Source organism: Aphelocoma coerulescens, chromosome 13 (assembly GCF_041296385.1).
Source record: "Aphelocoma coerulescens isolate FSJ_1873_10779 chromosome 13, UR_Acoe_1.0, whole genome shotgun sequence".
Classification (NCBI taxonomy): Eukaryota; Metazoa; Chordata; class Aves; order Passeriformes; family Corvidae; genus Aphelocoma; species Aphelocoma coerulescens.
Window position 1 is genome coordinate 15,889,559 of NC_091027.1, and position 21,671 is coordinate 15,911,229.

The 21,671-nt window shown below is 53.3% G+C and overlaps 2 protein-coding genes across 3 annotated transcripts; one reads left to right on the forward strand and one right to left on the reverse strand.

Moving 5' to 3' along the window:
* The first annotated feature begins 295 nt into the window (after positions 1-295).
* On the forward strand, positions 296-16,192 carry DND1 (DND microRNA-mediated repression inhibitor 1). 2 transcript variants are annotated; one of them, XM_069028923.1, is made up of 5 exons: positions 296-372; positions 13,705-13,822; positions 13,899-14,360; positions 14,992-15,378; positions 15,640-16,192. In XM_069028923.1, the coding sequence occupies exons 1-5, from the start codon at positions 361-363 to the stop codon at positions 15,654-15,656; spliced, it is 996 nt and encodes a 331-aa protein (XP_068885024.1). In that variant the 5' UTR covers positions 296-360; the 3' UTR covers positions 15,657-16,192. The 2 variants fall into 2 exon arrangements, with proteins under 2 accessions (XP_068885024.1, XP_068885023.1); XM_069028922.1 differs by lacking the exon at positions 296-372 and adding an exon at positions 13,249-13,325.
* Positions 16,193-18,974: 2,782 nt separating this feature from the next.
* WDR55 (WD repeat domain 55) lies at positions 18,975-21,462 on the reverse strand. Its single transcript, XM_069028815.1, has 8 exons — positions 21,430-21,462; positions 21,210-21,361; positions 20,996-21,096; positions 20,843-20,930; positions 20,506-20,685; positions 20,292-20,391; positions 20,023-20,192; positions 18,975-19,630 (listed from the first exon to the last, which is right to left on the reverse strand). Exons 1-8 carry the CDS (start codon positions 21,448-21,450, stop codon positions 19,300-19,302), a joined length of 1,143 nt encoding a protein of 380 aa, XP_068884916.1. The 5' UTR covers positions 21,451-21,462; the 3' UTR covers positions 18,975-19,299.
* Between the last annotated feature and the right edge of the window lie 209 nt (positions 21,463-21,671).

Below are 21,671 nucleotides of genomic sequence, written 5' to 3' on the forward strand. Positions count from 1 at the left end.
TTCTCATTTCTTTCACACTGATGATTAGACTAGATGCTCTTGAAGGTCTCTTCCAACCTTGACGATTCTGTTGAGAGTTTGGTGGTGCTGTTGTAGCTCTTGCAGCAACCGCTTCCCTTCTCTACCCCTGCCGTGCCTCGCCTCGCATACAAGTGGTCAAGTACAAGAAGGAGAGGGAGGCAAGGCACCGCATAGCAAAGCAAAGCAAGGTGAGGCCCCGAAGGCGCGGGCGGGTACTGCCGCGGGGTACGTCAGGGGTGGAGCGGCGCGGGGGGCGGTGCTGGATCTTTTCCTCCCCCGGCCCAGACGGCGGGAACGACAAGAACGGCGGGCGCAGCACGAAGAGCAGGAGTGGCGGCGATGGACGAGAAGGTGGGCGCTGTCGGGGCGGGCCGGCCGTGAGGGCGGCGGGAGAGCCCGGTGCGGGCACAGCTCACCTCGGGGAAACCCTTCCCCCGGGGACCGGAGCCCCCGAGCCTCGGTACGGACACGGCTCACCTCGGGGGAGGCCCTTCCCGCGGGGACCAGAGCCCCGGGCCCCCGAGCCCCGGTGCGGGCAGGGCTCACCTTGGGGAGGCCCCTCCCGCGAGGACCGGAGCCCCCGAGCGGGCAGGGCTCACATCAGGCACCCTTTCCCGGGGACCAGAGCCCCCGTGCGGGCAAGGCTCACGTCGGGCGCCCTTTCCCAGGGTCCGGAGCCCCCGAGGCTCGGTGCGGGCAGGGCTCACCTCGGGGAGGCCCCTCCCGCGGGGACCGGAGCCCCCGAGCGGGCAGGGCTCACATCGGGCACCCTTTCCCGGGGTCCGGAGCCCCCGAGCCCCCGAGCGGGCAGGGCTCACGTCGGGCGCCCTTTCCCAGGGACCGGAGCCCCCGAGCGGGCAGGGCTCACGTCGGGCGCCCTTTCCCAGGGACCGGAGCCCCCGAGCGGGCAGGGCTCACGTCGGGCGCCCTTTCCCAGGGACCGGAGCCCCCGAGCGGGCAGGGCTCACGTCGGGCGCCCTTTCCCAGGGACCGGAGCCCCCGAGCGGGCAGGGCTCACGCTGGGCGCCCTTTCCCGGGGTCCGGAGCCCCCGAGCCCCAGTGCGGGCACGGCTCACCTCGGGGAAGCCCTTCCGAGGGGACCGGAGCCCCCGAGCCCCAGAGCGGGCACGGCTCACCTTGGGGAGGCCCTTCCCGCGAGGACCGGAGACCCCGAGTGGGCAGGGCTCAAGTTGGGCGCCCTTTCCCGGGGGACCGGAGCCCCCGAGCCTCGGTGCGGGTTGGGCTCACCTCGGGGAGGCCCCTCCCGCGGGGACCGGAGCCCCCGAGCGGGCAGGGCTCACGTTGGGCGCCCTTTCCCGGGGACCAGTGCCCCCGAGCCCCGGTGCAGGCACGGCTCACCTCGGGGAAGCCCTTCCCGAGGGGACCGGAGCCCCCGAGGCTCGGTGCGGGCAGGGCTCACCTCGGGGAAGCCCTTCCCGAGGGGACCAGAGCCCCGGGCCCCGGCTGGGAGCGCAGACAGGGCTGGGCAGCGCCGGTCCCAGCGCGGAGCCGCCGCACCCCGCGCCGTTCCCCGCGATGAGCCGGGGTCAGCCGGGGCCGAGGGTGCGCGGGACCCCCGTTAGCACCGGGGGCTGTGCAAGGGGAGCTGGGTGCTGCCTGTCCACACAGCCCAGGCACCCCCGGACCGGTTCCCTGGGCTGGGACCCATCCCGGGAGCCACAGGGCCGGGCCACGAGGCTCTGAGGAAGGAATGGGGCTGGTCTTTTATCCCGCTTTCAGCACGTATTTCCCCAGTGGGGGTTCCCACCCCCATTCGGAGGTGGTTTTTAGGCTTCAGCAAAGATGAAACCCCTCGAAAATAGAGGTGCCACCACCTGGTGGCATTCACTATTAGGTGGTGATTTCGTACCTCAATCCTTTGGCACTGAGGTATCTGATAAGGGCCATTAGCTAGTTCCTAATGTTGATAAGGAAGATCATAATGGATCTTTAATTTGGTATAAATCACTTGTTAATTTATTTATTTATTTTTTTTTGCTAGGACTCCAGCATCTGTGTAACTTAATGCTCCCAATTCTGTCCCCAGGATACCAGTTACTCTCTCCCAGACGGTTTTGGAGGGGTCAGGGTCTGTCCATGCAACCCTGCCGACCACTGTGCATAGGGATTAGACAGAAATGGCAGGTTTAATTGCAGAGATATTAACCTGCATTGATAATTCCACTCGTTTGAGGGACCATGAAGGATTAAATAGCACTTGTTTTGGCCGGTATATTTGATGGCATGCCATCCAATTTTAGAAATTTGTGGAGGTAAGATTTCACCAATCTTGTCAGGAGCCTGGGAGGTAGTGGAACGCACTGTGAGGTTTAAATTAGTTTTTGCTGTGCTAGTATGTATTACCCACTTACAGTTGCGGATACATTATATCTCCACTAAAACTTCCCTTTCATATTTTGTGTCAATATTGGAAGCTGAGTAAATAAATTTCCTCCTTGTTGGTTGAAAGTTTTGCTTCACATATTAAGGTTATATTAAGCCTCTGCCAAATTCATGTTATTAGGCTAAGCTCCTGAATTTGTACAATTATGGCTTATTCATTAGCAATGGTCATTCAGGCTTAAGCATGGTTACAGCCATTACCACGGTGACTATTACAGATGGAAAAAGTGAAGGTTTCCATCCAGTGGGTCAGGCTTGGTGATTTATGTGCCCAGTCTGGTTCATTCTGGTGCTGATTCATTCTGTGAGAATAAGCAGTCCTTCAGTGGATAACTTGATCTTCAGTGGAGACGTGCTGGCATCATTTCCAGTATCATTTCCTGAAAAAGTCAAAGCATACAAGTCTCAGCAGGGTTTGCCTGGACAGGTTATTATCCTATTAAAAACAGAAAAAAGCCACCGTGTATTAATTCTGTGGTTTGTACCACTGCTGTCGGTAGTTCCCCAAGCAAGCGCACCCCGAGGTTTAGTTAGTCACAGGCACAGTTCCAGTTTGTGTTGCTTTTACCGTAACAGGTTGTCGGGATTGTAAAGCACCTCATTCAGGGTTTGCAAAGAATGCTTGAGCAGGCCACAGCTATTGTTTAGTTGGTGAAATACCCTGAATATCCCACTCAGTCATGTGGCAACAGGCCATTAGCCCATTCTGTGCTTCCATTTGACTGGGGATAACATGGGGTGTGGAAAACCTATTGAATTCTACCTTTTTGGCCCATTGTACTTGCTTATATGGAAAATGTGAGCGTGTTTTGATGCTTTAGGTTTTAACTTATATTTTTCAAATCCTGCACTGCCTAGTGTGTAACTGAAGTTTCGTGCAGCCTGTTAACAACTGTTCCCTCGTGCTGGTTAGACATAACAAACCCTCTCTGGGTTTGCTTTTCAAGGACACCAGGCCCCAAAATGTGTAAACTAAAGCCTCTAAGGTGGGGGGGGGGAAACTTGGAGTAATTACATAATTAACTGAGGTTATAATTGGCAAATTAACCCTGATATGCAAGTGGACCAAACTTATAAAAGTGTGAAGAACCCGTGACCCAGCGTCCATCTTAGATGTAGCTTTTTGACTGCCCAGGGTGTACCTTTGAAGGCCCTTCAAGTAAATACCTACTTTTATTCTCTTATTCTTGTCTAGTCTCTGTGTTTTAGGTGGCCACATCAAGGCATCAGTTTCACTGCTCAGACTAGAGATAAAAGTCCCTTTTCCCATTCAGAACATCTCCATTTTGTCTCCTGAAATGCATCTTGCTGTAACAGGAATCTGGGGGTGTGCTGCTCCTGTTGGAAATGATACAACTTCTAAATTTTTTTACTAAGTTTAGTGAGGGGTTTTTTTCACCTTTGCCCAGGGAGAGGGGAATTGCAATTTTTGGAATTCTTAAAAATAATGTTTGATTATATAACTCTTTCCACCTCTGTTTTCTGGGTGGACAACCTGTAAATCATAGTTCCTGGGAATGGTCAATTAGTATTGATCATTGAATGACTACATTGCACGTAATATTCTTGGTATCACCAGGAAAATCACTCCATCCCACATCTCACTAATATGGGTGAGATGTGGGATGAGATGATTTTCGTGGTGATACCAACAATGCATGCATTAGTGTTGCACAGGTGGGGATTTCCCTGTGTTGTAAAATGTCAGCAACACTCCTGGCCAATTGTGCATCAAAGGCTGTGTCTTTTCTAATTTCATCCCATTTTGTAACAAGGCAGAATTTGGCCAGTCTTCAGGAGATGCAGTTAATTTTCTAATCTGCATGATGTCAGGAGGATTTGGAGCCCGCATAAGCATTAACTCAACTTTTTCCTCCAACTTTTGTTTTTCTTTCTGTTCCTCCTGTAACTGTCTCTGCAGCTGTTCTGTTCTCAAGAACTGATGCCTTGAAGTGGCTACCTGAAAACAGGCTAGACAAGATTAAGAGAATAAAAGTAGGTATTTATTGAGTGCCTTCAATAGGAACACCTTGGGCAGTCAGAAGCTCCCAAGGGGCTACACCCAAGATGGACGCTGGGTCACGGGTTTTTCACGCTTTTGTAAGTTTGGTCCATTTGCATATCAGGGTTAATTCTCCAGTGATAATTTCAGGCAATGATATCATTACCCTAAGTTTGGTCCCCCTGTCCAGAGGCTCAGTTTACCTATTTCAGGTAAACAAGGTGTCCTTGAGTTCAGGCCCAGAGAGGGTTTGTTATGTCTAACCAAAACATGAGAACAGTAGCTGACAGGCTGTATGAAGTTTCAGAGTTACATACTAGGCAGTACAGGATCTAAAAAATATAAAAGCTAAAACCTAAGGCATCATTCCCCCCCCTTAGAGGCTTGACAAGGCCTCTACCTTGTTGAGACTCTATTCAAAATATTTACTAGTAATATGTGTCTAACAGCAGTATATATAAATGAGAATTATAATTACAACTACTCTGAACAGTTTTTAAATCTAGAGCCAGTTTGGTAACCATGAAGTCAGTGTCAAATCAAAACTCAGTGTATTTACTTTGAATGCTATCTAATGTAAGATCTGAGTTAGTTCTCAAATTGTAGACAAATTTTTGCTGATCTTTCCACTTTGATCTACATGTCAGTTGTTAGCTTTGTATCCAGATGAATATCTTTGGATACACTTTGGACCAGAATCATATGCAAATTTTGGTTTCAAACCTGGGTCAGGGTTACCAACTGTGTAGATAAGAAGCACAAGGAAAGAATGATTTAAACTACATCATCTTCATTTGTATCAGTCTCTGTTTTCTCAGTTGTTTTGGGAGCAGAAGCCTTCTTAACTCTGGAGTAGTGAATCCAGGGTCCTTTGCCAGTGACTTTGACTGCAGTGATGGTAGTCAGCAGAATCTGGAATGGTCCTCTCCACTCGGCCTGTAGAGGGTCACTGTCCCACCACTTCACACAGACCCAGTCTCCAGGCTGGAAGGGATGTGCAGGGGTGTCCAGTCCTATGGGTCTGGATAACACAATGTAATTCTGGAGCTTCTGCAAAGTGGAACCTAAAGCCATTAGGTATCTCTGCAAATCAAGGGATTTTCACCTGGAACATGTGGAATTTGATATGGCCTGCCATACAATATTTCATAGGGACTGACGTTGTCCCTCCGCCTCAGTTGTATGCGGATCCTCGGTAAGGCTATAGGCAAGGCCTGAACCCACGTCATGGATGTCTCTTGAAAAATTTTGCTGATTTGTGTTTTAGGGTTCCATTCATATGTTCAACTTTACCATTTGCTTGGGGTCTTTAAGGTGTATGCAGATCCCAAGCAATTCCCAAAATCCTAACTTCCTGAGTCACTGTTGCAATAAAGTGTGGTCCCTTGTCTGATGACATCCCCAAAGGAACCCCAAACCTCGGTATGATTTGATTAAGCAAAACTTTTACCACCTCCTTGGCTGTGTTAGGGGTAAGCTTCAGGCCATCTGCTGAAGGTGTCAGCTAATACCAATATGTACCTGTATCCCTCTTTGCGTGGTAACTCAGCAAAATCCATTTACCAGTAATTTTCAGGAAGATCCCCTGCCTTTGTTACTCCTAACACAACTCTTTCCCTTGTATCAGGATTGTTTATACAGCAGATTTCACATTTGCTTACTACTGATTGTACAATATCAGCCATTCCTTTTCCTATTAGTACCTTTTTTAGACGTTTCAGAAGATTTTCAACCCTGAAATGTGTGCTTTCATGTTCTCTTTGAGCTAGCTCTCGAAGGATTAGAGGTGGGACTACAACCTGGTTCGTTGGTGTGACAGCCATCCATTCTCTGTGATCTCAACCTTAAGAAACTTAATTAACTTGTAGTCTGCCTGATCATATTTTGGGGTGAACCCTGACAAATTAATCTCTTTCTGTGGAATTACTGTGAGAATACCTTTTTCTGTAACTCCTCTTGCTGTTTCATTAGCAAAGCAGTTTCCCAGTTCTGGAGTGGTTTTCCCTTTCTGGTGACCCCTACAATGCATGATGGCTACTTCAGTGGGTTTTCTGATGCTCTCCAAGAGGGCAAGGATTTGTTCAGCATGTTTGATTTGCTTACCTGGAGCGTTCAACAGTCCTCTCTCCTTCCAGATGGCTCCACGGGCATGGACAACACTAAATGCATATTTAGAGTCAGTCCATATATTTACCTTCTTTCCTTGGCTCAGGTCCAAGGCTCCTGTCAGCTCAATCACTTCAGCTTTCTGTGTGACACATCTGCTGGCAGGGCCTTCGCCTCAATCACCTTGTCCTGGGTTGTTACTGCATAACCTGTCATTTGTTTACCATTTCTCATGAAGCTGCTCATGTCTGTAAACAGCTCCCAGTCTGGATTTTCTAGGGGCACATCCTTCAGGTCTGGTGTGCTGGAATAGACCTCCATGACTGTCTGCAAACAATCATGCTTAGGCACATCATCAGTTAAGGTGGAGGACAGAAACATGGTAGGGTTAACAACAGAAGTTGTTTTCAGGGTAACACCATCCTGTTCTAACAGCAGAGACTGATATCTAAGCATCTGATTGCTGGACCGCCAGTGTCCTCCTTTCTGTTCCAGTGCTGCTGCTATGGCATGTGGTGCATACACTACAATGTGTTGTCCAAGGGTGAGTTTCCAGGCCTCTTGAATCAAGATGACAGTAGCCACCATGGCCTTCAAACACCCAGGCTGCCTGTGGCTAACGTTGTCTAGCTGTTTGGAAGAGTAGGCCACAGCCCTCCATTGGCTTCCGAGGTGCTGTGTTAATATGCCCAATGCCACATTGAGTCTCTCGTGTTAAATGTTCAAAAGGCTTAGTTAAGTCTGGTAAACCCAGTGCTGGAGCTGACATTAGAGAGTGTTTCAGCTGTTTAAATGCATCTCTCATGCTCTCAGTCCATGTAATGATTTCCTTTTCTGCTGCTTTTAATGCTCCATACAGGGGCCTTACCAGTAATCTGTAGTTCAGTATCCAAAGTTGGCACCACCTGACCATTCCCAGGAAAGCTTTCATCTCTCTCACGGTGTGTGTGGGTAATTCAGGATAGAGGGGGGAAATGTAGGTGATTAGGGACAGACAGAAGATATCGCGTTGTACGGGACAGGTAAAACCCCTCCCCTCTACAGGTAATAGGTGAGCAGAAGGAAGTGACGTGGCAAACCCAGGTTATTTAACCCTATGTAATCCATGAATAAAAGCCATTTTGCCGTCCACCACATTGGTGTCTGTGAGCTGATGGTCCGAACGACCTGAGGTGGTCGTCGTGCCGTTCCTGAACCAGGTCGCTACGCCTCCGAGAGGCAACAGGTGTGGGGCTCTGGAAGTCAGCAGATGGCTTCTTTCTGTTCTTTGCTGAGCTGTCAGTGTTCATGAAAGATTTCAAGTCCCAAATAGCTACTGCTTCTTTGGCAATCTGTGCCTTATCTTTGGAAACTCTGTACCCACTTGGTCCCAAAAAGTTTCACGAGCTTACAGTGAATTGGATGCAGTTGATACCTTAAGGGGCCTCCTAGACACAGAGACTGGACAGGAGTAAAAGATAAAATAGGTATTTATTTGAAAGGCCTTCAAAGGTACACCCTGGGAGCCACAGGCTATTGCCAAAAATGGACCCCAAGATGGACGACAGGTCACGAGTTCTTCACACTTTTATATGTTTGGTTCATTTGCATAGCAGGGTAATTCTCCAGTTAAAGCTTCAGTTCAATGATGTAATTTCCCCTCCGCTGGCCCCCCTTAGAAGCTCTTTGGATTATACTTTTTGGGTCTAGGACAGTCTGGGTGACCTTGGGGAGCAGGCCCGGAGAGGCTTTGTTATGTCTACCTAGCACAAGTGAGCAGAAATGAGCAAGCTACAAGAAACCTCAGAGTTACACTCTAAGCAGTACAGAATCAGGAAAATATAAAAGTTGAAACCTAGGCACCACAGTCATCTCGTGATTTAGCTGCAATCAAGATGTCATCAACATATTGAAGAATAACCCCTCCTGGCTCTTGTCTCCTCCAATTCCTTTGCTAGCTGGTTTCCAAATATTGTTGGGCTATTCTCGAAACCCTGCGATAGGGCAGTCCAAATAAGCTGACTTTTTCTCCCTGTTTTGGGATTCTCCCACTCAAAAGCAAAGAGCTCCTGGCTGGTTTTATGCACAGGAATGCAGAAAAAGTCATCCTTCAGGTCTACAAGAGTAAACCACCCTAATTCATTGTTATGAGTTAGATGTGTGGGGTTTAGATAAGTCTCTGCCTTTTGCCCAGGCCTCCAGCAGCAGGCAGTAGCTTTATAGGGATGGCCAGCACCCCAAAACCCACTTTTGTTCACAGGTTCTTTAATAATGGCTGATTCAGTCTTTTATAGAATGAATTATTTATTTAATAGACACAAAACTAACAGACATAAGACTTAAAACAAACTATCACTACACAGGAAAAAAAGACTAAAGAAGCTATTACTGTCTAAATATACAGTGCACAATAAGGTACCTTTTTTTAAATATGGCTAGTGAAGAAATAATATTGATTAGGATTCAATGTATTTTACCACCAATTGTTGAAGGGACACACATGGAAATCCCTTTCCTCAGTTTCTGGAAAAGTAACCCCAAAGTTGCATCCAAGCTTTGGGGAGAAATCGCCTCGCACGTTCCCAGGGAGTATGTAAGAGACTTCTGCCTCTGTGATAATCTGTAGTACTTTTATAGTGTGAAACAGGCCTTTTGGTCACCTGTGTTTGTTTTCTTTTATCTCTTCCCACATCTGTTAAGCTGGCACACCTTTTGGTGTCAGGAGATGATACTTGCTGGGCCTTGCCTGCCTGGGTTATCTCTCCTATCTGCACTGGCTACCTGTGGTGGGGAGAGGGGTGATCTGCCCTGCCACATTTGTCTGTCAGTGTGATCAAAAGGCATTTGCTACTACTGGGTGTATGTCCTCTGTAATTTTGTTAATTGCTCTTAAATCTTGCACTAATCAATAACTCTTACCATCAGCTTTCTTCACTGAAAGGGTGGGCGTGTTATACCTGGACTCACATTGCACTAATAACCCATGTTAGAGGCATTTTTCAATTATAGATGTCAATCCCCTACGCCTTTCTAATTTCAAAGGGTATTGCTTTTGCCTTACCAGCGTGGCTCCTGGTTTGAGTGCAATACTCACTGGTTCTGCTCGTTTGGATCTTCCTGGGACATCAGTGGCTCATGCTATTGGATTGATGGCATTTTCAACTTCAGTGGGGATTTCACTACATCTGTCCTGTATAAAAAGTGTGGCAACTTTGACAAATTTAGATTCAGGAATTATAAATTGTACACCCTTTCCCTTTTTAAATTTAATTTCTGCTTCCAATTTCTCCAATAAATCCCTCCCCAGCAATGGTCACGGGGAGTTAGGCATATAAAGGGAATTGATGAGTTACCCAGTGCTTCCCCAGTTTGAATTTTAAAGGTTGGAAGAAGGGCCGTGTTTCACTTACCCCTGTCACCCCAACGACATGACCAGTATCTTGACTCAATTTCCCTTCTAAAGTATTTAACACAGAATATGCTGCTCCGGTATCTACCACAAATTCAGTGTCGTCTTTCCCCAGCTCAGCTATAACCAAAGGCTCTGCTGGGGGAGAGGCCTTCGGTCCCCATCACTCTGAGTTTTGTCCCTTAATGAGTTGGGCAACTGGGGATTTCTTCTTCAACACCGGACAGTTGTTTTTCCAATGTCCCTTTTCCTTACAAAAGGCACACTGATCTTTGTCCAGAGGGGAAGTTCTGTTGGTGACTTCTCCTGACTAACCCTTTTGCTAGGATGGCGTCTAACTTTGTCACCAAGGTCTCTGTCCCGATATACCTTCCAGGCTGCCTCTAACTATTTATTCATGTCCTGAATCCTGTCTAACTTTTGCAGCTTTCTTCTTACATCATTTGCAGCTTGACCTATAAACAGGAGAGTTAGATGTGCTTTCCCTCCAGTCGAATCAGGATCTAGGTTTGTATATTTAATTGCAGCTTCTCTTAGCCTATTTAAAAAATCAGTGGGAGATTCATCTTGATTTTTCTTTACTTCGTAAAGCTTTGACCAATTTAGAGCTTTAGTGACACCATGTCTTAATCCATACACGATGAGATTCTGGTATTGTTTTAGTCTTGCCATTTGTTCTGGTACATTAGGGTCCCACCCTGGATCAATCAATGGGAAAACCTCAGCAACTGTGCCCTGGATGGATCTGCTTGCGATATGTGACTCTACAGAAGTTATAATAGATTTATTAACCATCTCTCTCTCGGTGTGATCAACCAGTGTGTCCATCACAGATTTCAAATCACTCCAGTCAATGTTCTGTGTGTCAATTGCTGTTGCTACCAAATTTGCTACTTTATCTGGGTTTTCTTTATATTTTCCGACAGTAGTCTTCCACTGTTCTAACTCTACAAGAGAGTGCAGGACTTTTATATATACAGGCCCTTGGTTACCAACTGCCTGTCTCAGAGGGGCCTGTAAAACCGGGTCTTCCCTTTTAGATCTGGTCCGCTTTGCTTCAGGACTTTGTTCTCTTATGGCTCTTCTCGCAATCCTTCCCCTCTTTCCTCTGATCAGAACAGCTGTTCTCTCATCGTCCTCTCCAGAGGAGCTCCCTGAGCGGATACTGCTGTCCGTCTCCGTTGGACAGGATTTACTCCACCTGGGAATTTCAGCTGGGCTCCCTCTGATGATGCCATCCCCTGAGCCGGTCTCCCGGCGAATGGTGATGCCATGGAAACTCAAGCGCCCATGTTACCTCTGGGGGAGGCAGAGGCACCGCCCCTTGATGGGAGGTCCCCTGCCCGCCCTCTTGGTGGGAGGCTCTGTCCCCACCCTCTCCATGGGAGGCTTTGCCCTCCGGCTCCACCTCTAGGGCCGGTGCTGTGGGCTGCACAGGCTGGTTGTCCCCTCCCCTCGCTCCCTCCGACCCAGGAGGAACCGGAGGAGCGGGGCGGGGGGCGGAGCAGAAAAAGGAAGTGCGTCCAGACTGAAGTGTACGGGTCAGTCCTGCCGGGGCCATCCTAGGCTGCCAGAGCCATCCCCGCTCTTCTTTTATCGATGGGGGCTTTGGCAAAGCTGGGCCCTCCTCTCCCGCCTCCTTGAAGCCTCCTCCTCCTCCACTGAAGCCGTGTGTCATCCCCCTCCCCCTGCAACCCCCAGTGGTGGCGGGGGTGAGGGAGGGGCTGGAATGGCAGGTGGCCCCAGTCTCAGAGTCAGGGCCACTAGATCTGCTTCCAGCTCCTCCCTGCCCCTCACACATGGTGGACTGAGTGCAGGCTCTTTCTTTTAATCTTTTTTCCACTTCTTTCTTGAAAGCCTCACATGTTGTTCTTTCTTAGGTCCCTGTAGCTTTTCATTACGTGATAAAAGCATAAAAAGCCTCACACATTCAAACTCTCCGAAATACTGGTCCTGGTATATGTGAGATACCAGATTTGATATTAATTCTTCATCTAAACTGCCAAACTTGGACCATGCCTCATTGTTATTTAATTCAAAAGTGGGCCAAATTATTTCAGACAGGCTGATCAATTCAGGTTTTGAAAGCAATGGGTTTTTCCTGGTTAACTTTGACCAGTTTTTCAGTATCAAGCCCAAGGAGGAGTCTCAGGGTATTTGAGTTGTATCTTCACATGAGGAGATACATCCCATGTCTGCATTTATACACAGGAAAAACTGCAGGAATAAAGCAAAGCAACCTAACCAGACACTAATAAGCAGAAAGAGAGAGATGAAGAATAAGGAACACACAGGACTCAAACTCACAGCCCCTAGATCCACAGTGCTAGCAGTTTAACCCACAGCACTACTGTCAGCTTCAGGCCAGACATTGTCACTGCAGTGCTAAAGCTCTTTTCAGAAAGCACCCTTCCCTGCTTCTCATGAGCAAACAGTGAACGGGGAAAACAACAAAATAAACTGAAACCCCCCCCTCAGACCCTCTGAGATCCTTCCACACACCAAACAAAACTATAAAAAGATCTCTTAACACCAAACCCAGGTACTAACAACACCATAGCAGTTTTACTCACTCACTCCTGTGCCTCTGTGTTGAATTTGGAGGATTCTTGGGTTCTGACACCATCTGGACTGTGGCTACAGCGGGCCCCCCCCCGCAGTGCCAGGGGGTGGAGGGGGTAGTTGGATGTTTTCTCAGTCCAGAGGATTTTCTGGAAGCCTCCTTGTCTTTTCATGGGGTGCCAGAACTGATGCCTTGAAGTGGCTACCTGAAAACAGGCTAGACAAGAGAATAAAAGTAGGTATTTATTGAGTGCCTTCAATAGGAACACCTTGGGCAGTCAGAAGCTCCCAAGGGGCTACACCCAAGCTGGACGCTGGGTCACGGGTTTTTCACGCTTTTGTAAGTTTGGTCCATTTGCATATCAGGGTTAATTCTCCAGTGATAATTTCAGGCAATGATGTCATTACCCCACATTTGCTCCCCCTGTCCAGAGGCTCAGTTTACGTATTTCAGGGCCTGGGACAACAAGGTGTCCTTGAGTTCAGGCCCAGAGAGGGTTTGTTATGTCTAACCAAAACATGAGAACAGTAGCTGACAGGCTGTATGAAGTTTCAGAGTTACATACTAGGCAGTACAGGATCTGAAAAATATAAAAGCTAAAACCTAAGGCATCAGGACAATAATAACTCAGCTGCATTCCTGCTTTCCAGTTCAGTTGTCAGTTCTTGTTTCTTTTTAATATTATCTTTTCTGTACTGGCAGGCAACCTTCCACTATCCCAGGTTGCTCCAAGCCCCATCCAGCCTGGCCTTGAACACTTGCAGGCAGCCACAGCTTCTCTGGGCAACCTCTGCCTGTGCCTCACCTTCTTCACAGGGATGATTTTCTTCCCAATATTCAATGTAACCCACTGTCTTTCACTTTAAAGCTGTCATGATGCAATGGGTCATCTTGGCTTTGTGCTCCAGCCCCCTCTTGCAGCACCAGGCAGCTGCTGCCGGCATTTTGGCTTTCCAAGCCCTTGCAGGGCTGTAGGGAACTGTTGGTGACTTTGGGCTCTAACAAAGTTGCTGGACTTAGTCATGTGGAGCAGGCTTGGACAGTCCTTGGGATGGCAGTGTTGGGAGGCTCCTCAGGTCTCAGAGAGCAGAGGGGTTCATTTGCTTCACCACTGGCTGGCTGGCAGTGGATCTTGTAGTTCCCTCCTGGGGTTGGGATGCTCCCAGTTGGGAGCTGAAAGCTCTTTGCTCAGACAATCACCACTATCATCTCCTTCTTCAGATGTGGACCAACGGAATCAACGAGGCCAGTAAGATGGCCCTGCTTGCCTGGGAGAAGGAGACCGGCATCGAGCTGGTGCAAATCAACGGGCAGAGGCGCTACGGAGGGCCTCCCCCAGGTATGTCAGGAGAGCAGCTCAGCTGTGGGGCCCTGGGAGCGCGGCAGGGCTCACCACGGCACCGTGTCCCCTGCAGGCTGGGTGGGCGGCCCACCACCGGCTGGCACCGAGGTGTACATCGCGAGGCTGCCGCAGGACGTCTACGAGAACACCCTGATCCCGCTGTTCGAGAGCGTGGGGAAGCTCTACGAGTTCCGCCTCATGATGACCTTCAGTGGGCTCAACCGGGGCTTTGCCTACGCCAGGTACACCTCCCTGCAGGATGCCAGCAACGCCATCGCCACCTTCCACCGCTTCCAGATGCGCCAGGGCTGCGCCATTGTGGTGTGCCGGAGCACGCAGAAGCGCGAGCTCGTTGTCAACGGCCTGGACATCTCGGTGAGCCAGCAGGAGCTGCAGGCCATGCTGCAGACGGTCACTGAGGGGATCCTCAGTGTCACCCTGCATGCCAGCCCCTGCCTGAGACCCGCCAAGCTCGCTGTGCTGAAGTACAGGTCGCACGAGGCTGCTGCCCTGGCCAAGAAAGCCCTGATGGAAGGTGAGTGGTGCTGAGGGATGCTGCTTGGGCTGGTCTTCCTGGTGTTTCCTACCTCCAGGCTTGGCTGCAAGGTGACTTCAGCTTCCTCTCTCCATGTCCTGTGGGATGTCAGCTGCCCATGGTGCAGTTGATTTCTGGCTGTCCTAGCGGTGGTGGGATGAAAGAGCTACTGGAGGTCTGCCTGCTCAGAGCAGGAGCATCACCAGTACCAGTTCAGGGCATCCAGAACATTGACCAAGTTATTAAACCTCCCAATGGAGCTGCCCCAACCCCTCAGTGTCCCTTAAACCCTCCCAGTGGAGCTGCTCAATCCCTCTGAGCCCCATCCCATGATTGTAATGTCCTGATGGGACACACTTCCCAGACGTCCAACTGGGACCTCCAAAGTCCTGGTTTGTAGCCATTTCTGCCCCAGCTGAGAAGCATTTGGTTTTGATATGTGTTCACCTTGCCCCTAAAGTCAAGTTGCCCCTAAAATCCTGGAGATCACTGCAACAGATGCTGAGGGATGGGATGGGATGGGATGGGATGGGATGGGATGGGATGGGATGGGATGGGATGGGATGGGATGGGATGGGATGGGATGGGATGGGATGGGATGGTGGGCAGGTAAGCATCTCCTGTCTCCTAGGGAACCTGAGGCTCAGGGGAGCAGGGATGAGGGTAGACTGGCTGGACCCCCAAATGAAGCAGAAGCTGCAGCTCTGGGAGGAGGAGCCATTGTCCAACTGGGTGCACGGAGACAAGAGCCTGGCAGTGCCCAGGCTGGCAGCCCTGCCTCCACTGCTGGAGTGCCTGAACATCCTGAGCTGGAGGCATCATCTGAGGACACCCCTGTTCACCACCAAGTGTGTCCAGGTGAACGCCAACGGGTGGCAGCGGTTCTGGTACCAGGTGGTGATCCCAGGATACCACATGCCCATCAGTGGGTTCACGTGGGTCTTCCAGGACAAGCAGGGCCAGACTGAGCATGAGAAGGTCAAGATGGCAGCAGCCCTGCACATTCTCCGGCTGTTAGGTGAGTCCTTGGTCAGTCCTTGCATGGCATCTGTGCCAACCCCCTCCCTCTCCCAAAGTCTTGAAGTGTCTCCTGGGAGTGTGGAGCTGTGGCACTTCTGGGGCAGGGTGGGTCAGTGCAGGGAGGGACCCAGGCTGGCAGGCAGGGCTGAAACACTGTCACCTCTGAGCTGCAGGTGGGATTCCTGGTTGGCAGCACAGGATGCAAGAGGAGGAGGTTTTGGGGTGAGGGCAGAGCCTGATTCTTCCCTCTCCACTGCAGGTTGCCAGCTGACGTAGGCAGCCGCTCTGCTGAAGCCATGATTGAGCCTGAGCCCTGCTGGGGTCCCAGCCCTGTTCCAACTTTTCTTTGAGTTGTTTGCAATGGTTTTGAGAGCTGGCTCTGGAGGATAAGGGCCACTGTTCTGGTCCACGGCAGCTGCCCTTTCCTCGGTCAGCCCTTGAGTTGGTTTTGGTTTTGATTTGTTGGTTTTCCTCCCCAGTTTGGCTTCTTTTAAGCTGGTTTGTGTTGCATGGGAGGAGCAGATCCTGGAGAAGCAGCAGCTCTTGGAGGGGCTGCCAGCACCAGATGCCAGTGTGATGGAGGGAATTCCTCCACTGGCATTCCTGGTTTCTGAGGAACAGCCTCAGATGAGGACAAGGCCACACACAGGGAGCGTCCCCGTGGCCACAGATGTTCCGTGGGCTGGTGGAGCTACTGTCTGGGGGGAGAGGAGTGCCTGTAACCTGTTTGTGTAATGAGGAAGCAGCTGTGCGGTTCCCAGCTGTCTATGAATGATTCCTCAGGAGTGGGAGGTGTGGCCACATGTTGTTCTTTTGGGATTAAAGAATTCTGGAAAGCATCAGCTGTGTCATGTCATCTTTTCCTCCTGCATCCTCAGCTCCCTGCCTGTCCAGTGCATCTCAGTGCTCTTCCCCCACACCAGGAAAGGCAGGGGAAAGGACAGGTGGGATTTGGAGCCTTCACAGCCTGGTGGGCCCATTGTGTGGGAAGCAGCATTCCCTGGTACCTCGATCATTGTTGTCTTCTACTCACTGAGCTCTTTCCGACCAGCTTTTGATACCCCTCAGGCTCCTCCAAGTGCCTCCTGATGCCCACCCTCCCCCGTGTCTTTGGGTGGACCTCTGGGAGGTTGCACCTCGTTGGAGGTTAGGGTTTTTCCTTTTGTTTTTTTCTCTCTTAAGGAATTTCCCCCCATTTTTGTTGCTAAGAAACAGTAACAACCGGGTTCTTATGAGAGACAAAAGAAGTTGCCAAGCTCAGGAGAGGAGGGAGGGCACCTGGCTGCACTTCTCTTATCTGAGGGTTTCTCTCTGAGGGGCAGAGAATTGGGCTGGAAAAAGGAGCTGGGGCAGCTGCTGGTGCCTCTTGCTCTCTCGGCTTCGGAGGAGAATGGTCAGAGCTGCTGCCTGGGGGGGACAGAATTCGCTGCCACCACCGGAGCCCAGCCCGGTCCTGCTTCTCCGTGGGCTGAGCCGTTGCTCCTGAGAGCAGCCACTGAACTGGGACCTTATTATCACCCTACCTCACCAAACACAAGACCCTTCACCATCTGCTGGGGTGCCTCAGGGGAAACCCTGGGATCCCCAAGCCTCCTCCCCCTCCAAGGGAGTTTCTCTCTCGGAGCTGTTCAAGAGCCGGGTGGCCACTGCCCAAGCCCCTGCCGTTCCTCTGCCACTGCTCCAAGGTTTCTTTGCTGCACTATAACCTGCACCCCCTGCCCTGCCCGGATGCCCTCACTTTCCAGCTACAGCTGCCGAGTTTCCAATGCATCTCGTCCACCACCCCAAAAATGAGGACTTTGCTCATCCCTGCCTTCCCAGCTTGCTACCCCAAGGTCCCTGCTACAGCTCCTTTTGCTATCCAGAGTGGGCACCGGGATCGGCTGCCCCTGTGAGTTCAGAAAGGAAGCCTTTTCCGCATCCCTTCCGCCGTCTGCGCCCACCATGGCCGTGTGGGGAGAGGCGGCCGAGCTGGCGGCACAGCGCCCCCTGCAGGCGCGGGGAATCCCCGCAGCCGCCCCGCCCGGCCGGGAGCCCCCAGCGCCCCTGGCGGCCGCGAGCGGAACTGCAGCGAGGGGAAAGGGCCCGCGGCGGGAGAGGCCGGCACCGGGTGTCTGCTTCTGTTTGTTGTTACTGCCGTAGTTACTCTTTGTTAGCCTTGTTATCCATGTACATACTAGTACAGAACTGTTATTCTTTTTCTCATATTTTTGCCTGAAAACCCCTTAATTTCAAAGTTATGATTTGGAGAGAAGAGGGGTCGTATTTTCCGTTCCAAGGGAGGCTCCTGCCTTCCTCAGCAGACACGTGTCTTTCAAACTGAGACATGCCTTTATGCTCTCCAGGGACTCTAGGTGTCCATCAGTTTCGTAGATGGCCCACCCCCAGCTCCAGCAATGTCTCTGGCCATGTCCCATCCCGTCCCAGCAGGTGCAGCATGAGCCCCTGGGCCAGCAGCACCTGGGGGCTGCAGCTGGTGGTCCAAGGGGTCCCAGGCAGTGCCAGGAATCAGCTGGGGAACACCAGCTGCAGCCAAGATCAGAAATCCTGTTGGAACTGCACCAGATCCTTCCCATTCCCCAGCAAGTGGACGGGGTCCCCAGGGGCCTTGGCTGCAGTGTCCAGCCATATCTGACGCTGTTCCAGGCCCTGCACCCGCTGCCCACTCTGCTCATTCCCAGGGAGGGACCCAGCCCGGGAGGGATCCCAGTCCCTCTCCCCCTCCCCACTCATGGCACATTGTGATGCACATCTAGACCCACCAAGTCCTTTTGGCAGCACCCAAGTCCCATCCTTCTTCCTTTTGGAGATCCCCGGGATCCTCCCAAGAGCCTTTTGGTGCACTTTTAAAGTTCTTTTTTGCACTCTAGTAGTCTGTCTGTCCCTCCTGGGGTACACCAGAAGTCCTTGCCTCATGAGGATGAGCCAGACCATCAGCACAAGGCGCTGGGAAGTGAAAGGCACTGGGTTTATTTCTAACAGATCTGAAGTCTTAATTAATTAACAAAGGGTAATTGACCTGCTGGGACAGCAGGGCAGGAAAGCGATGAACCTGTCCGCCCTGGCCAGGCACTCCAGGACCCCACATCACCCCCTCACCCCTCCTCAGAAATGCCCTGCTTCACCCCCCATCCCAGGACCCCCAAATACACCAGCAAACCCCAGCATTAGCCCCTCCCCTACCAGAGACCCTCAGCCACGTCCTCCCCCATATCTCAGAGCCCTCTCATTCACCAGGGATGTTCAATCATAACCCCTCCCCCCATAACCCCTCCACCGGGGGCCCTCAGCCACATCCCCCCCTCCCTGCATTGCCCACACTACAGCCCCTCAGTGGTAACCCCCCAGTCACTGACCAGAGATCCCCAGCCACATCCCCCCATCTCAGAGCCACCCCCCATCCATCACAGTCCCCAGTCAGGGACCCCCCCCAACCATTCCCAGTCTCTGTCACCCCAGCCGCGTCACCCCCACCCCGAAGGGCCTCCCCGCTGCCCCCCCCCCCCCCTTCCAGGTCCCTCCGATGTCAGGAACACCCCCTCCAGCAGGACCCTCAGCCTCACCCTCTCCAGCCTGTCCCCCCATCCCGAGGCCACCTCCGGGCTCCTCCCACTGGGCCTCCAACCCCCCATAACCGCTGCCCCATACGAGATCCCCCACCTGCTCCGACACGCGCTGCCCCTTTAAGACTACGCCTGCAGCCCAGCTTGAGTGGCAGCCCTGGGAGCCAATCAGAACGCCAGCGTCCTGCCCACCGACAGTGATACCATTACCGTGTGGCCACGCCCCGTGGGCGGGCACTCCCACGGGCTGCGACTCTGATTGGCCGCGCCCCGCGAGAGGCAGGCGCAGAGCCCCGCCCCCACATCGGGCGGGCGGCAGCGCTGAGGGGGCGGCGCCCCCGGCCCCGCGCGGCCGCTCAGTCGCTGTCGCTGTCGCTGTCGCTGCTGTCACCGCCCTTCCCCGCCGCCTCCGGCTCGGCCTCGTCCCGCAGGTCGGCGAAGAAATCCTCCCCGCTGCCCAGCGCCTTGCTGCTGAGGGCGCGTAGCGGCCCGCCCTTCTTCTTCTTCCGGCGGTAATCATCGACCACCATCGACCCGAGCGCCGACACGTCCCAGAACTTCACCTTCTGGTCGTGGCCGCTGCTGGCCAGTAGCTTCCCGTCCCCAGCCACGGCCAGCTGCTCGATGGGCTCGCCCAGGTGCTGCCCCACGCAGCCCAGCACGCGGTTCGGCAGCACGTTCACCGCCCTGGGCACGGCACGGGAGCACTGAGGGCCCTGGCAGTGCCCGCGGACACCGTCTGCCCTCCCGTCCTGTCTCCTGAGCAAGGCTGATCTGTCCCACACCCCTCTTAACTCCCCTCCTTCCCCATCCCACACCTCCCCCTCCCATCCCAAGCCCTCCCCATCCTGTACCACACCTCCTCATTCCTCTCCACCCCATCCCAGCCCCCACAATCCCGGTCTCATCCACTCCTCATCCCACCCCATCTCCATCCCATCCCACCCCACTCCACCCTCCACAACCCTATCCCACCACCTCCCTATCCCATCTCATCCCCCACAATCCCTCCTGATCCCACGCCCTTCCATCCCTCTCCATTCCCCCTCACCCCATCCCACACCTCCGCACCCCCTGACCTGATGACTCCATCCAGGGACCCCACACACACGATGCTGTCTGTGATGGGCACCATGCAGTCAATGGTCTCTGCCCTCAGCGCAAATCGGTCACTGGCGGCCCCAAAGCCATCCCAGTTGAAGAGGTAGATGGTGCCTTCGCTGGAGCCACATGCCACCTTCCTCCCCCTCTAGGCGCAAAGGAGGGCAGTGAGGCGGAGGCAGAACAAAAAACTCGGAGCGAGGACAGGGCCATGGGATCCTGCTCCGTGTCAGGGTGCAGTGCCAACCTTCATCAGCACGACAGATGTCAGGTCCCCGTTCTGCGGCTCTGAGAGCAGTTCAAAGCGCCGTCTCTTCACGTTGAAGACGCCCAGGGTGCCATCACCACTGTGGGAGGTGGAAGGGACACGTTGTGAGCACAGGACACGGAACAGAGCGCTTCCCCCAGCCATGAGCGGACACGGGGAGCCCGACCCCGAGACCATGAAACCCCTCTGGTACCAGGCTGTCAGTAGGATCTTCCCGTTGCCATCCACAGTCATGGCACTGATGTATTCCTCCTGCTGCCGTGCCTCCAGGATGGCACTGCCCCTGCGCAGGTCCCACACCTTCACTGCCCCGCCATCGTCGCCCGTGGCAAAGACGTGGTTGTCGATGGGCAGCACGCAGTTGAGGGCTGAGCTGCAAAAACCCCGGCCCCACACCCCCACGGTCACGGCTCCCAGAGCAACACTCTGGGTTCTCCCTGCCCGGCCCAGGGCTGTGTGGCCCTGCCGCGGGAGGGAAGGGGACGATGCCCCAGCCGTTCTGCCCGGAATGACCTCCCGTGTGGACTTACTCGTGGGCCTTGGGGAAGCGCGTTTCCAGCCGTCCCTCCTCCGCTGTCAGGATGTGGATGGACTTGTCCTTGGATACAGTGAAAAGCTCTGGAGAGCCGCGTTAGTGCCCCCGCCCGGCGTCCCCCATGTCACCCCACGTCCCCCGCACTCACTCTGCCCGTCCTGGGAGAACGCCACGTCCCGGCACGACTTGAGGTGATGCCCCGAGGACCAGAGCTGCCGGTTCTCTCCCTCAGTGCAGGAGTACGAGTAGCTGCCAACACAGAGAGTGCTCGCCGGGACCCGCGGGCGGCCGGGGAGCTCCCCCGCCTGTGCCCAGCGGGTCGCAGAGCCAGGACCCCCTCCCCAGCCCCCGGCCCCACTCACAGGTACACGTCGCCGTCCACGTCTCCCGCGGCCAGCAGCGGCCGCGCCGGGTGCAGCGCGATGGCGTTGGCCGTGGCCTCCAGACAGATGTCCTCGGGGGTATCCCGCACCCGCGGCTCCCGCGCCGCCGGCTCCGGCGAGTCCTGGAGCTCCTGGGAAGAGCGGGGCCGTGGGACCGGGGCCGGGGGCTCCGGGGTCCCGCAGCCCCACGCGTGCTCACCTCCTCCATGGCGGCCGCCATGGCGCCCTGCTGATTTGCATGGCCACGCCTTCCCTGGCATTAGCCCCGCCCCTTTGCTCACACGGGGCCGCCCCGGCGGGACCGGCCCGGCGGCGCTGCGGGCTGGCAGCGGCTCGGGGGTCGCGCCCCGCCCCAGGGGTCCAGCCCGAGGCCCCATTTCACCAGGTCGTTCCCCATCCGCCTCATGTTTCCCTGTTCTTTAGCGCTTCACCATTGGGAGT